At 32.6% G+C, this 14,850-nt stretch overlaps 1 protein-coding gene across 1 annotated transcript; it reads right to left on the bottom strand.

Moving 5' to 3' along the window:
• Positions 1–6,988: 6,988 nt before the first annotated feature.
• Positions 6,989–12,728, bottom strand: LOC142526891 (serine/threonine-protein kinase STY46-like). Its single transcript, XM_075631540.1, has 14 exons — positions 12,254–12,728; positions 11,661–11,840; positions 11,402–11,521; positions 10,970–11,024; positions 10,783–10,893; positions 10,194–10,244; positions 9,770–9,945; positions 9,588–9,695; positions 8,795–8,868; positions 8,484–8,659; positions 7,939–8,034; positions 7,740–7,820; positions 7,469–7,657; positions 6,989–7,248 (listed from the first exon to the last, which is right to left on the bottom strand). Exons 1-14 carry the CDS (start codon positions 12,445–12,447, stop codon positions 7,171–7,173), a joined length of 1,689 nt encoding a protein of 562 aa, XP_075487655.1. The 5' UTR covers positions 12,448–12,728; the 3' UTR covers positions 6,989–7,170.
• Positions 12,729–14,850: the final 2,122 nt, after the last annotated feature.

The raw sequence follows: 14,850 nt of genomic DNA, 5'->3' as shown, positions 1-14,850 counted from the left end.
CAAGTATTGGTAGGAAGGAGTTCTTCCTTTCCATAATTCATATGGACTTCTATCTTGCTTCTTTCAGAGCACCTTATTGTTTTATTCAATACGAATCCTAATAACTAGTTCTTCCACATTCATCTCCTTTCATTTGTGCTTCAGATAAGTATTGAAATCATTCCAAGCCGGAGGCAGCTTTTTCAATGATAATCTCCATTTGGAAAGTTTCACACAGCACAATACCCTTTGTGTGAATATCATCCATGATCACTTGGAATTCTTGCGCCTGACTGATCACTCATCTTATAGTCTAAGAATCGGCCAACAACAAATTTCATGGCCCCAGAATCCTCGGCTTTTTATTTTCGATCTTGAGACTCCAAAAATTCAAGAGATGTCTTCTTTTTACTATACACATTATATAGCTAATCAGCTGAACCATTCATTTTCTACACAAGAAATCTGAATTGTGTCATGCAAGCATAGCACTAGCAGTCTGTACATTTCTGTCAACCTCAACTGGTTTGGGAGCATCCTCGGTGAGAAACCTTGCAGATGGTGAGATCGAAAAACATCTTATTTTGCCACTTTTCAAATTTGAGCCGTTCGAATTTCTCTGGCTTATCAGCAACGCTCATAGGCACATAAGCAACAATGACTTCCATAGCTAGGGACTAACTTTTGGCACATTCGAGTCATTCGAATCAATAGTCATGTCTTCAACAAATCACGTAATGAGTATAACAAAATCTGTTTTAAGATTGTTAGCCAAAATGCTAAATTGAGAAGTATGAAAACAACAATTATAAAGCAGTAAACGAAAACAGGATTGTATAGATATAGACAGAGTACTAAACAAAAGCAATATGGAATTTGAAGTATAAATATCGAGTATGTAAAACAATAGGAAACTCGTAAATCAAACCGATACACATACGAAGTACGATTTACTTAAAAAAATATTTTTCCCCTCCGATGGTGCTTCGAGAATCAGGACGGAAAATTATTTCTCATGATACAACGACAAAACCATGCAGGAACTTAACACGAAGTAATTGCATCGGCAAACTAAAAACCTACTTTCACTTATTACCAAAACTGAACAGAGGCCAGATGAAAGCTAACAATATGAAATGATATGAAATGCAAGAGAATGCTTGTGTGAGATCTTGAGTATGTTTGTAAAATGTATATATATATATATATATATATATTATATGGATGGAGGAAATGAACACATTATTTATAAACTCCAAAATACACTAAAAGTCATGCAAGATTAATTAACTCAATAAATCTTGCAATTAACTCAAGAATATGAAGAGTCAAAAGTCTTTAATTAACTCATGAATGTGGAAAGTCAAAAAACACTTCCACAATAATGAGTCACAACTAACTCAAGAACGTGCAGAGTCAACAGACACTTCTACATTCATGAACCATAATTTTCATTCAAAATTTAAATTTAATTCAAATTTATAGCAAAAATTATTGTAATTTTTGTTTTGTATATTGGTCTTTTGAAATTTATCATTTTTTATTGTCAAATTTAAGGATTAACCCGTTATCTTTTTCGTTTTTTTTAAATATTTTTTTACGTAGCATCAGTGTATCGTCATGAGGTATGTATGTTACATCAGTACTCTCACGTAAATAAGGGTTTGCTTGGCAGAAGTTATAAAAAAATTGGTTTTTTTTTTACAGAAATTATGGTAATAGATTTTTTATTTTTTCTGTAACACAAATGATTGTAATATATATTTTCGTAAATAATTTTTATTTTTAAATCATGTTCTTCTTAAATTAAATAAAAATGGCTTATAATAAATGTAAAATTTAAAATTGCAAAGTTATATTAATAATAATTAGTTATATTTATATAAAAATATAAAATTATAAAGTAGTAAAATTAATAATACGTACCAAAAAAACATTTATAAATTGTCAGAAAAATAAAAAGTTTAATAATTATATCTACATAAAAATAAATTTAATGTACAACACTAAAATGATAAAAATAATATCAAACAGGAATTGATGTACAATTTATAGGACCGAATGTTTACCACTTTATCAAAAGTTATAACTAGTGGTAATGGTGCAACTCAAATATTTTAAACCGCACAGCAGCTCAAGCACCACGGTTCGATCGCTCCACCAAGCAGGGACAATTATTGCACCCAACAATCTTTCTCCTAATAATTACACTCCTTGCAATCAATGGAAATCAAACCCGTGACCTTGGCTCTGAACTAATGGTAGGATCGAGTGCTTACCGCTTTAGCAAAAGCTACAGCTAGTGGTAATGGTGCAACTCAAATCTTTTAAAGCGCACAGCAGCTCAAGTACCACGGTTCGATCGCTCCACCAAGTAAGGACAATTATTGCATCCAACACAATTAATAAAATGGGGTAAATGGGTGAAAGAGAGCGGATAAAAATATTTTAATTAATATGACTAATAAAAAATAGCCTAAAATATAACGATGCCCCATTGTTCATTAGGTTGAATTCCCGCTTAGTATTCATTTAAAAATATGAGAGAGATTAAATTCTAGAAGTATTTCACTCGAGTCGAGCTCGAAAACACCTTACCCAAGCTCAAGTTGACCAAAATAAAGTAACACTCGAGCTCACGCTTTAATAAAGTAGAGATGGTTGTTAGTAAACCTACAAACTTTTAAAAGCAAATATGATATAAATACCAAACATGCATGTCGAGAGAAACTATATTGAGGTCGTGGTTAAGTATGTATTTACCGCAGATCTAACGACTATTAATGATCAAAATATTTAGGGTCAATACTCCACATGATATTTTTTATACGATGGTAGTCGTTGATTTATCATAAAAACAATGCGTTCAAGTTAGGTTGAAATAAATCAATAGTGTTATAGATAAAGCACTGTAGATGATTATTGAGATAATATTTATATTTCATCATGTTATCAATTATTCAAATTCTGTAAATATACTCTATAAATAGATATATCAAATGATGAATAAAGCATTCCAATTCATTCTTTGGTCTCTATATTTTCACTATTCATAACATGTTATCAGCATGAGTGCTTTTCAAGTTAAAATTCATAAATAATTTCTTCTTAGTTTTGTATGGATGCTATAGAAGAAGCACAATATTTATATTTATTATTGATGCTCTCGAAGTAGCACAAATTCTAGGTTTATATTTATGCTCCTGAAGAAGCACGACTTTTAATTTTATGTTGATTCTTATGCACTACACGAATTTATGTTGATAATATTGACAGGTTTATGAATAAAATATAAAAATGTAAGATTTATCAATATTCTCGAAAAATCTTGATATAAGATTATAAAGATCTATCAATATCTATTAATAATATTTATATAAAATAAAACATTATCATATTCATGAAGAATTTTGACAAATGTTATATGTTTCAACAATATTCTTGAAAAATCTTGATTCAATATAAAATAGAAATACATTATTGTTTTGATTTAAGTTTTCTTATCATATCTTGGCTTGCATGTTTGGTATTTATATTATTTTATTTTTGATGATTTAACTAGTCGCTAAAATATTTGTGTGAATACAAGTATTTGATAGATTTATGAAAAGTTTTGAGTCAATCACAATATTCTAATTGATATTAATTGGACAAAACGTTTTCTTACTATTTTCTAATGTCTTTTTTCACTTTGAAATTGATTGTTCCTATGATAGTAGCTTAATTGGCGAACAAGGTAAATTATATATCGGTTTTCGAAATTTGATTTAGTCATAAATAGATATATAAATTATTAATTGAACACATTTCCACGTAGATCAAATTCGATAACCTACATGATATCATGTTTATTTATATTTTCTATGCACAAATGAAAACTAGATCATGATTAGATGAAATAATTCATTATTTATGTTCATTGATGCTAGTTTACAAATAGAATAACGAAATTTCAAAATTGCATAGTAAAAATAGTAACATGTGTTATTTTTGCATAATTTGTTATACTACTTAGTTTCAATGATGGTAATACAATTTTACTCTATAAATGTTACAATTCTAATACGTTTTTGTTATAATATTTTATTTCTTGACATGCTTCTAACACGTTTTTGTTATAATTCTAATTTTTTCTAAAGTTGCAATGATGAACATCACCAAACTTGAATTTGCAGCACTTGACCTGACTGTAAAAAAATTATTTATCATGGATTTTGTATGCCAAGATCCACTTTGTCTCTATGAATTTAGGAAATCCAATCAAAGAAGGAATGTAAATGTATAGCAAGACCGTGCAAAAACATTCATTTTCCTTCTTCATCGGCTCAATGATGGATTGAAAGTCGAATATCTCACCGTGAAAGAGCTAGGAGAACTTTGGAAAAATCTAAAGATTTGACCATCAGAGAATTATAGTTCTCTCAAGAGCCCGATATGAATGGATAGATCTATGCTTAAGAGATTTTAAGTTTTTAAGTGATTATAACTCTGCACTATTCAAAGCTAGTTCCACACTGATACTTTGTGGAGAGAAAGTCATTGATCAAGACATGTTAGAAAAGACATTCTCCACTTTTCATGTATCAAACATGCTCATGCAGCAGCAATATCATGAACTTGGATTTTAGAGGTACTCTGAACTCATCTCGTGCTTACTAGTTGTTGAACAAAACCATTATCTGCTTATGAAAAATCACCAAACGCGACCAACTGGATCCACATAATTTCCTGAAACAAATGAAACAACATTTCCTGAAGAATAATGAATTGCATTTCCTGAAGCAAATGGTAATTCAACTCAAAATCATAACAATGAGAGCAAACGTGGACGTGGACCTGCGCGTGGGCGTGGCCAAAGAAGATACTAACAACACCAAAATGGAAAGAAACATAAAACAAGTTACCAGTAGTAGAATTTCAATAATGAAGAAGCAAAGAAGAAAAGTTCCAAAGTGTATGGAAAAAAATATTATAGATGTAGAATGGAAGGACAATGGTTTTGTACCTCTCATACGACAAAGAATCTTGTGGATCTCTACCAAAATTCAATCAAGGAAAAATGAAAAATGGAGATAAATTTTGTGGACAATAATGATCCAATTGATATAATTCACTTGGACGTCTCTGAATTCTTCGCTAATCCGGGTATAAATATAGATAATTTGATTGGTGGTAGTGTGTTAGAAAACAATGAATAATTGTTTTTATTGGTCTTGCTTCTACTTTGGATTTCTATTGTTTCTTATGTTATCGTGGTATAATTTTTATTTTGAAGTTCAGTTCATGTTTAGGGTTTGTCGTGGAAGTTTATTTTATTATTCAATAAATGTTTTTATTATTAATTATTAAAAAATTTCTTTTGAAAATCTTACATATTATTTATCATATTTAGCTTATTGAGATATATTTTATTTTAGATTAATGATGAAATTTCATGATAAATGCTTAGCAAATAGTTGTACAACACATATCATTCTTAAAAATAAAAGGTATTGTTGGAGTTAGCATTAGATGAAAATAATGTTACAACAATATTAGGTGCATCAAATATTTTTGAAGGCTATGGAATGCAAAAATCATTTTACCAAATGATACAAGTCTATACGTTGAAAATGCTCTTTATGCTAACAAATCCAGTAGGAATTTGCTTAGCTTTAAAGATATATGCCAAAATGGATACCACATTGAAACCTTTAATGAAAAACATTTTGAATAAAATTTGATAACACCTATTATATCTTGTCAGAAGTAGATGAAAGAAATATGTGCACTCCCTTCTTGAATGTATTTTATAATAATAAAGAAAGTTGAAGCAAGCATTGTCACAAACCAGAAGTTTGTTGACCAACAAAGCTTCAAATTATGACATGGTCGACTTGGTCACCTTGGGGCAACAATGACGCGCAAAATAATAATTAACTCAGATAGACACCCTCTAAAGAATCAGAAGATTCTTTTACACAATGACTATCCATGTGTAGCAAAATTCACAAAGTAAACTAATTATAAGACAATCCCCTATAAAGGTTGATGCTGAAATCCCAATCTTCTTGGAGAGAATTCATGAAGATAATTGTGTGTCTATACACCCATCATTCGGAATATTTCGATATTTCATAGTATTGATTGATGCGTCTACTAGATGGTCATATGTTAGTTTATTTTCTACTCGAAATATATATTTTGCTAGATTATTTGCGTAAATTATTAAATTACGAGCTCAATTCTCATATCATTCAATCAAGAAAATTTGTATTGATAATGCTGCTGAATTTAAATTGCATACATTTAATGACACTATTATATGTCAATAAGGATTTTAGTTGAGCATTCGGATCCACATGTTACACAAAATGGCTTATCAGAGAGCGTTTGTAATTAATTGCTAGACCATTATTGATGAGAACAGAACTTCCATCATCTGCGTGGGCCCATGTCATGATACATGTTGCATCATCGATTCGTATAAGACCAACTAATTATCACCAATATAATCTCACCTTTGAGTATTTGGTTGTGTAGTATAAGTCCCTCTCCCACCTACATGATGAATCAAAATGATTCCACAATGTAGACTTGATATTTACGTGGGATATGATTCATCGTCTATTATTAGATATTACTACCAAAATCTTAACGAACAACATTTGAACCCCATATCTCTTATAAATAATTTGTGAGTCGATATTCATCTTAAGAAGAGTACTATAAATAAAATATTGTAGTTAATTATTGAGATAAGATTTATATTTCATTATTTTATCAACTATTCTAACTCTGTAAATATTTCTATAAATAGAAGTCTTAAATGATGGATAAAACATATTCCAATTAATTCTCTCATTTCTATATTTCCACCGTTCATAACAAATAGATATATATCCAATCATGAAAAGAATTTTTGGAACTTTCACTTATTTTAGAAAAACATTAGCCGTGAACAAAATAATAAAAAAGTAGGTTAGTGGTAAACAAAAAAATCTAAATCAGAACATTAGTCATGAAGCCCTTTTACTAAGATAAATTATCTTCAAGCCTCGGTGATAAAACATCAGAAAATTTAAAAGAAAAATTCGTTGAGAACCTTTACTTTGAAGGAAAAAACATCTAATAAAATGGAAAGAAGCATTCTGTACATTGCAAATTAGAGTTAAATCAGATAGGTAACGACTCTAAGTTCAAGTTTTCTCATCAATGGTGATGTCCTCGCCTAAGAGCAGAAAAGAATCCTCCAGATTTCTCCTTTCGGCCTTCTCCGTCGTCCCCCACCTGCTCATTGTGTGCGTAAATTAGTTGGCTACACGAGAATGCACCATTGAATGACATCTAAACCTCCAAAAAAATCTAAATGTTACCTGTATTTCTTTTAAAAAGTTGAAGTTTCAACTCTCAGACTAAATTCTCTAAAATAGCAGTCAAGCAAGATCTCAAGTGAAACGTGTGAACAAGCACAAATATTCATGTTGGCTGCACTGAATGAAATAATTACCTCTTTAGATATCTTCTGTAAGATTTCTGTTACATCAGAAAAGTCGGGTCTCGAGGTTGGATCTTGCTGCCAGCATCCCTCAAGCAGCTCGGCAAGCTTTGGATTAGTCTGCTTCGGAATAGTTGGCCGCAGGCCCTTTTGGACCACTCCAACTGCTGCTTGTAGAGGGGTTAAGTATTCGTATGGAAGCTGGCAAGCCAAAATAAAAACACTAAGCCCCAAGCATGCAAGAAAAATACCGATTCCTAGATTTCAAGAAACAAGGTAGTACCTTTCCTGTGAGTAATTCCCACAAAACTACGCCAAAGCTAAATACATCGGCCTTATGGTCGTAAGGTTTGTGTTCTATGACCTTCAAGAGAATAACTACCAGTTAGAGAATTCAAAAACACAAAAATATCCAACCAGAACGAGTGCGACAATAATGATTAGAAAATCGTAGAGTAGAAAAAGCATAAAGAAAAGCACACCTCAGGAGCCATCCACCGATATGTCCCTGTTTCAGCAGTCATAACACCAGTTTCAGCTTTCACTCTGGCCACCCCGAAGTCAGCAACCTTGACGACCTAAAACAAAAGCTGCTTTGAGATCTTTACAACTACAGAGCATAAAAGACATCACCAAACTTGATAATCCACACAATGCATGTGTACCGACAAAAGCTTTTTCACAATTTTAATTTTAGAAGATGAAATGCCTAATTAACTGGAAAAGCTAATAGATAAGACGGTAGACAAGGTCACAAACAAATTATCAAAATAACTGCTTTTTCCCTTCTACATGCATCATATTCAGCTCAAATGGTTTTTTGTTTCAAGTTGAGGATAAACCAATAAAACAAAAGTTATCATGCATAGACAGACCCATAATATATTATGCAGATTTCTTCACAAAGACCCAGCATAGACATGGACGAACCTGTGAGATGAAAAAGCAGAATTCTAAATATAAAATTATGGTCATAAGATTAATACTGTCAAGAAGATTCAATGCATTTGAAGCACTTAACACTTACTTCGTTTTCATCCATCAACAGATTTGCAGCCTTCAGGTCTCTATGAATGATATTGTTCTGATGCAAATAGTTCATCCCCTTTGATACGTCGATCGCTACTTTAAGTAAAGATGGAAGCTTAAAAGTACCCCTTTGCTTGTGTAAATAATCATAAACGCTCCCTCCTGACATGAATTCTGCAATTAAAGAAGCACAAAACAATATATTTTTGAGACAAGCTTCCAAGTTGCAAGAATAAAAAACATATCCAAAATTAACATTTTGAAAAGTCATAAAATTTACATTTTGAAAAGTCATGGTTTGAAACGTACCTGTCACAATGCACAAGTTTGGAGGTTTAGTGCATGCCCCTATGAACTGCACAACATTTTTGTGCCGAACTTTTCTGCAAGAAATACATGCTGATAAAGTAAGAATAAAAGGTAAAGCCAGAAGGAAAATGCCCATGAAAGTAATGGCTTCAATTCAGAATAACTCATAACCATAAGTAAACTTCAGAAAATTAGTCAATATCAAAGTCTAACAGTGAATATCTTTGAAAAACTGATAAACCTAACACAGTAAATCCAAACACAAGAAGAAATTCATGGCGACAGACATGTTTGAACGTTGAGTATGCACCTAACAGCTACCAGAAAAGATAGTTGACCTAATAATTATTAAAATTTACGCGCACACAGGAAGTAAAAACAATTAATATTAAGCCAAGTTTGGATTCAATTCCAGTGTTTTCAGCACTGTGTTTTCTGAAAATGTGTGTTTGGAGAATATATGTATGCTTAATTTTGTTTTCTTACTTTATGGAATATTTCAAAATTTGAAAATATAATCAGATGAATAATATAGATAGTGATATAATTATTTCTGGGAATGGTACAAAGTTGAATCGAAATAATGGTTGTATAGAAAAATGTGAAATATGATGAAAATGTTAAAGAAAATGAGGTGAAAGTGTGATATTTTTATTCCGAGAAAACAAAAAAGTGTTTTTGAAAATGAAATCAAACACAGCTTTAACATTTGGCTACTTGACCATGAACAGCCTGATTAGTACAGGTGGTTGAACGACGAATCAAGAAATATATCGCAAGATTCAGAAATAACCTCATTATATATACTTCTTGTGCAAACTCCTTCTGCAATTCTGTATTCAATCGCTCTGTCTTGAGAATTTTGATTGCTACTTCCTGACTGCAATAAGAACCTTTGTATCTGAAAGAAATTTTCAAATGAATGAGTGCTTTCCTGCAAGCATAAGCTTTAAAAGAAGCATATCTTGTACTTACAGATCACCATATGAGCCTGATGCTACTTTGGATTCAAATTTCAAAAACTGGGGATCAATCTCCCAGACATCAGTGCCATCGGTGGGTATTTTCAAATGATCAGATTCACTTTTGATCTCCATTTTTTGACGCTCACCAAGAGGAGGTGAAGACTGTGGATTGAGCCATGAATTTTTCTGCAAGAAATATTAAACATAGTTCATGATAACAGCATCAGAGAAGACATGCAGTTGAAAAATCAAATACAAGCTTCATTCATCCCCTATCTTTAGTAGCAAACCTAACTGAACAGCACATGATTAGGAATACAAAATTAAATACTATGAACAGAAGCAAAGGTCAATTCATCTAAATGACAGTTGTAGTATTTTTACTCTCTCGTAGTAGCCTAACCATGAGCAAAGCAAGAATACGAGAAAATTACCTCAAACTTTAAAACTTGTTTTTCAACGGCAGTTCGGAGTTGTTCAACCTCCTGAAAAGTGAACATATTAAAAGGTCAGTCAAAATTCTACCACTTCATGAATAGAAGGCTCTGAGAAGACCATTTTGTTTCTAGAACCTATGATAGAGTTTTCCTAACAGCATTACAAGCACACTTCAGATCTTCCATAAAGTTCATTTTAGAAAAATTACACACACTCAAACCTACTATATTCTTTTAAAGGAGAAACTATACATGTGCAGACATCTAAGATTATTATTCAAAAAGCATCAATGAAAAATATAAATAAAGTAAAGTCCAAACCAAGAAGATAACCAACGCTTTCGATCACTAGTTCTTCATGACTAATTGCTTCAAAATGTTCAAGGCATTTATATAAGGTAAAAGCATTGATCAACAAACTAGGAGGAAGAGAAAAACAACATTTCTCCGAGAAAGTACAATGTTCGTGAAAATGAATGGATGCATAGTATGTGGAGTGATTAAACCGGAAAAACGCAGTCATTCCCCCCAAAACCATGTTGGATAGGCAATGTGAAGGAAGGGGTTTGAACTAGCGATTGAATACCTCCAGTGGCCAGCCATCAACAACAAAGACATCTAGTGAATATCCATCCACTGTGGAGAAGGCATGTGCTTCCTGGATGTTAAGCCCAATTTCAGCTAAAAAAGCTGTCAGCTGCAAGGCCCACAAGTGAATAGTTCAGTCAAGAGCTACAAACATTAAGTGATCATGCCAAAGTGGTATTAATTACCTGACTCAGAAGCTTTGGTTTATCTTCTGTTGAGAAAGTAATCTCATGCATGGGCCTACATTATTGGTTACAAGGAGAAGTAAGTTCTAATATACATACTCCAAAACATGCCTGGTTACTTTAATGAAATGGTACAGCCATTAAGATCAATTATCAACAGTTTAAGAAAACGCGTAGAGGTCAATCCAGATAGAGCACAAGGGATTAGAGATTCAATGGCATGTATGCTTGAACAGTTGCAAACAAGTATAGAAAGAGTCGAATCAAATCTCAATCATATTGTAGCGAGAAAGAACTCAAGGGACTGGAAAAAAATTCCAGATTATTTTTATGAAAAACCCAATTAGAAAATTGTTTCCCAATTCTGACACCAAGGGTTGAGCAAGTATATGCGTACAAGACTGATAGAGTGACAACTCAAAAAGAGTATACCTTAGAAACTTGACTCCACCATTTACAGCACTGTCTCCATCTGGATTTTCTGATTTGCTACTTTCCAGTGCAAGAGCCTCAAGATTTGGAGAAGAACCAAAAGCAGGTGGGGGATGGATACTGACCGAAAAATGGTGGTAAATCAGCACATCAAATAAAAGATAAAGCACTAACTACTGTATATAATTGAATAGATGTAACAGCAAATGAGACATCATTAAGGGTGCCATTCGAGATTGTTTTAAACCGAAACCATTACCTCCCCCTTTTTGGTGATTGTGAATGGACTGAATCTCCTATATTCCCTTCAGCGACTGGTGCGACCTGAACAAGGCGAACTTCAAATGCAGGCTGTTCAGCAGGATCACGTGCAAGATGCAGTAATCGCTTGTGAGTAATTACATCCTCCGCCCTTTCCACGTTCACATCCATCGCATACCTTGAATGTCGAAACAACCAAACCATGAATCACAAGGTAATTACATATCAAATAGCTAATAAGTACGTTATACACAGAAAAATAACGAAAATCATCCACATGCAACACATCACAAAAAAGATGCATCTTCAATCCAGAACATGTACAGTGATTAGATCCGAAAAACACGCTTACACGTCAGAATAACAATCAACAACATCAAAACGTCAACAACTACACCCGTAACAAGTAAATAAAAAGCTTTCGTTTTCCTCTTCGGAAAAAAAAAAGAACAGCTCAAAATCTCCATACAAATGTATTTTTACTTTCTTTACTTCTACACACGCGCGCGCGCAAAAAGTGTATACATGGAGCTATAAACAATACAAGATCAAACTATCACCCATAAACAAAAAAGGAGAAAAGCGACCGACCTCGCCGGAAGGCGATTAAAGTGCCCCCACAGCTGATCTTCGAAATCCAACTCACGCGTCTCCGGTTGGTCGGCTTCCTTGAGTCGCCTCAAAACCTCATTGTAAACCTCCACCTTCTTCCGCTGCTGTCGGCTCTCCGACGGCGACGATTCCACCACCCTACTTCCACAGCTCTCGTTATCTTCCATCACCATTTGAAATTCAACAACAATTCTCAAAAAATCTGATAAAAGCCCGTTATATATCTCCTCTAAACTCGATCCAATGGCTTCTGCGGTTGAGGTGGTCGATACTGTACGCGGCTATATACGCAGCAAACGCAGAATCGAGGCGGATTGAACCCAAATCTCAATTAGTAATTTAGGATAATGGTGGAAAAGGTGTTATTTATAATAAAATATTTTGTTTGGGTTTTGCATTCATTCCTTCTCCTAAATTCTAATCGCCTTCCATTCCTATCGTCACTCTCGCATTGCCCCATTCTCATTTTAAATAAGAATAGGTTTATTGTAAGATTATCATCTTTATCTGATTTTTATTAAAAAATAATATTTTTTTATTGATAATCCAAATAAGATATTCATCTCACAGATACAACATCGTCTCAGATAAATTTTTATCTTTAAATAATATAAAATTAAATATTAAATTATACTTAATTTTATCGTTTAATGTAATATATGAATTGTGTTTTATTACCATTTACGCTTCTTCTTCTTTTTTAAGTTATAAAGTTTGTGTACAGAACTCTCTTTGCCTATATGTATATGCTTTACATGCTATGTTAGACAATTATTGTATCAGAAAAGTATTTTTTATTAGATTATTTTAATATTTATTTCAATCAATATAGCCCTCGTCATATTATATATTATTTTGAAATATATTTTTTCAAGTATATGTTTTTTTTATATATATACAAATAAAAAGTAGGTCTGAGACGATCTCACTCGTGTGAGATGAGTCAACATTGCTCATATTTATAATAAAAAATAATATTTTTAATGAGTGTCTCAAATAGAAGATTCGTCTCACGATATTAAATTATAAAACCGTCTCAAACTTTGTCATAAATAAATGTGTTGTGTATGCCGTTTTTGTATTCAAACAATAAATGGTTGTTTTGGGACGTCAAGAGAAACATAATAATGTCAACTAGGAATTGAAAGGAAAATTAATAACCCCATTAACCGTTTTCCTGGATAAAGATTAAAGCTAACAAGGAAATATGATAGAGAAACTCGTCATTCATATAATTATATCATTAATCCAATTTGATGCTCCATTTAAAATGGTAAACGTGTAGTTTTTTAAGGGAGTTGTCTTCTTTATTTTATTTACTTTTTTTTTGTTTTTTGGTGACGCCTGAGGTTGAATTAACCGTTTATAAGAGCGCTCACAATGAGGATGTTAAATAGGCATTATAATGACCATTTAATACCTTTCTCCATTGTGAGTGGGCATTAAGAGAGAGAACGCCCCTCTCTCATTTTTTTTAGAATTGGCGCGCCACAAACCTGGTGAGGAAGCCGCTCGAAGCGGGCCCCACGTATTTTTTATTAAAAATTTTTATTTTTTATTTTTTTTCACGCGGGCTCCACGCATATTTGAAATAACTTTTTTTTATTTTTAAAATTTTTCCTTTTTCTTAACGGTTAGATTTTTTTAAAAAAAATTTTTTTTTTGTTTTCATTTATAACTACTGTAAATTTTCTATTTTTTTATTTTTTAAAATATTTAATTAAATTATAAAAAAATCCAAAAAATTTGTAATGGCTATTAAACAGCTAGTTAACGGCTAGTTTCAATTCTCTTCCATAAATACTCACAAATATATACACATATTTTCATTTCAACTCACTACACTCTCCAATTCTACTCTCTAATATTCTCTCATCTATTTTTTTAAGTTCCAAAAATCTTATTTTCTATCCGAAATGGATGAAAATAATAAGGCATTTTTTTACAAATTTATTGAATTCTACAAACAACTCGCAAGAATATCCATCTTCCCAAAATCCACAAATTCCACCAAATTATCAATACCCACATCCATTTCCAAATTTGACGTTTCCTCCCCAAAATCTTCAAAATTACCAAGGTTTTGGAAATTCTATGAATCATCCGAATTATTCTCCTCGAGGTCCATATCAACCGCTTCCAGCCGAATATTGGAAAAACATGAGTCATCCGTATTTCATGCCGCCGGTTGTTCATGGATATAGTACCCCGCACACAAATGTTATGCCTTTCACATCTCCGATGTCAAATGAACCTGCAACTCCGACTTTTGTCCCGGAGACGCAACTTTCCGATCGTGAATCCCCAATTGAGGTGGTCAATTTAGAAAAAAACGGTTTCAAATGCCGAGGGTTCAAGAAAGCGTTCAAGTTGGACAAAGATTGAAGACGAGGTCTTAGCGAGAAGTTTTGTCACTATCAGCGATGATCCAATAATCGGCGATGATCAATAGGCAGATGCTTTTTGGGGACGTGTTGCAAGCTACTACAATGAGAATCGTCCCCCGAGTTCAAACACCATAAGTGCAAATGTTATACGGTCACATTGGTATAATACAATCCAAAGGAAGGTATATT

The sequence above is a fragment of the Primulina tabacum genome, chromosome 15 (assembly GCF_025594145.1).
Source record: "Primulina tabacum isolate GXHZ01 chromosome 15, ASM2559414v2, whole genome shotgun sequence".
Classification (NCBI taxonomy): Eukaryota; Viridiplantae; Streptophyta; class Magnoliopsida; order Lamiales; family Gesneriaceae; genus Primulina; species Primulina tabacum.
This window is presented reverse-complemented; position numbering and strand designations above follow the sequence as displayed.

Bases quoted from the DNA above. Each gene is read 5' to 3' on its own strand.
- LOC142526891 (XM_075631540.1), bottom strand. From the start codon at position 12,447: ATGGTGATGGAAGATAACGAGAGCTGTGGAAGTAGGGTGGTGGAATCG. The intron at 9,946-10,193 runs GTAATTTTCTCG...TATTTCTTGCAG, and splicing joins AACAAGTTTTAAAGTTTGAG to AAAAATTCATGGCTCAATCC. The intron at 9,696-9,769 runs GTAAGTACAAGA...AATTTCTTTCAG, and splicing joins TCAGGCTCATATGGTGATCT to ATACAAAGGTTCTTATTGCA.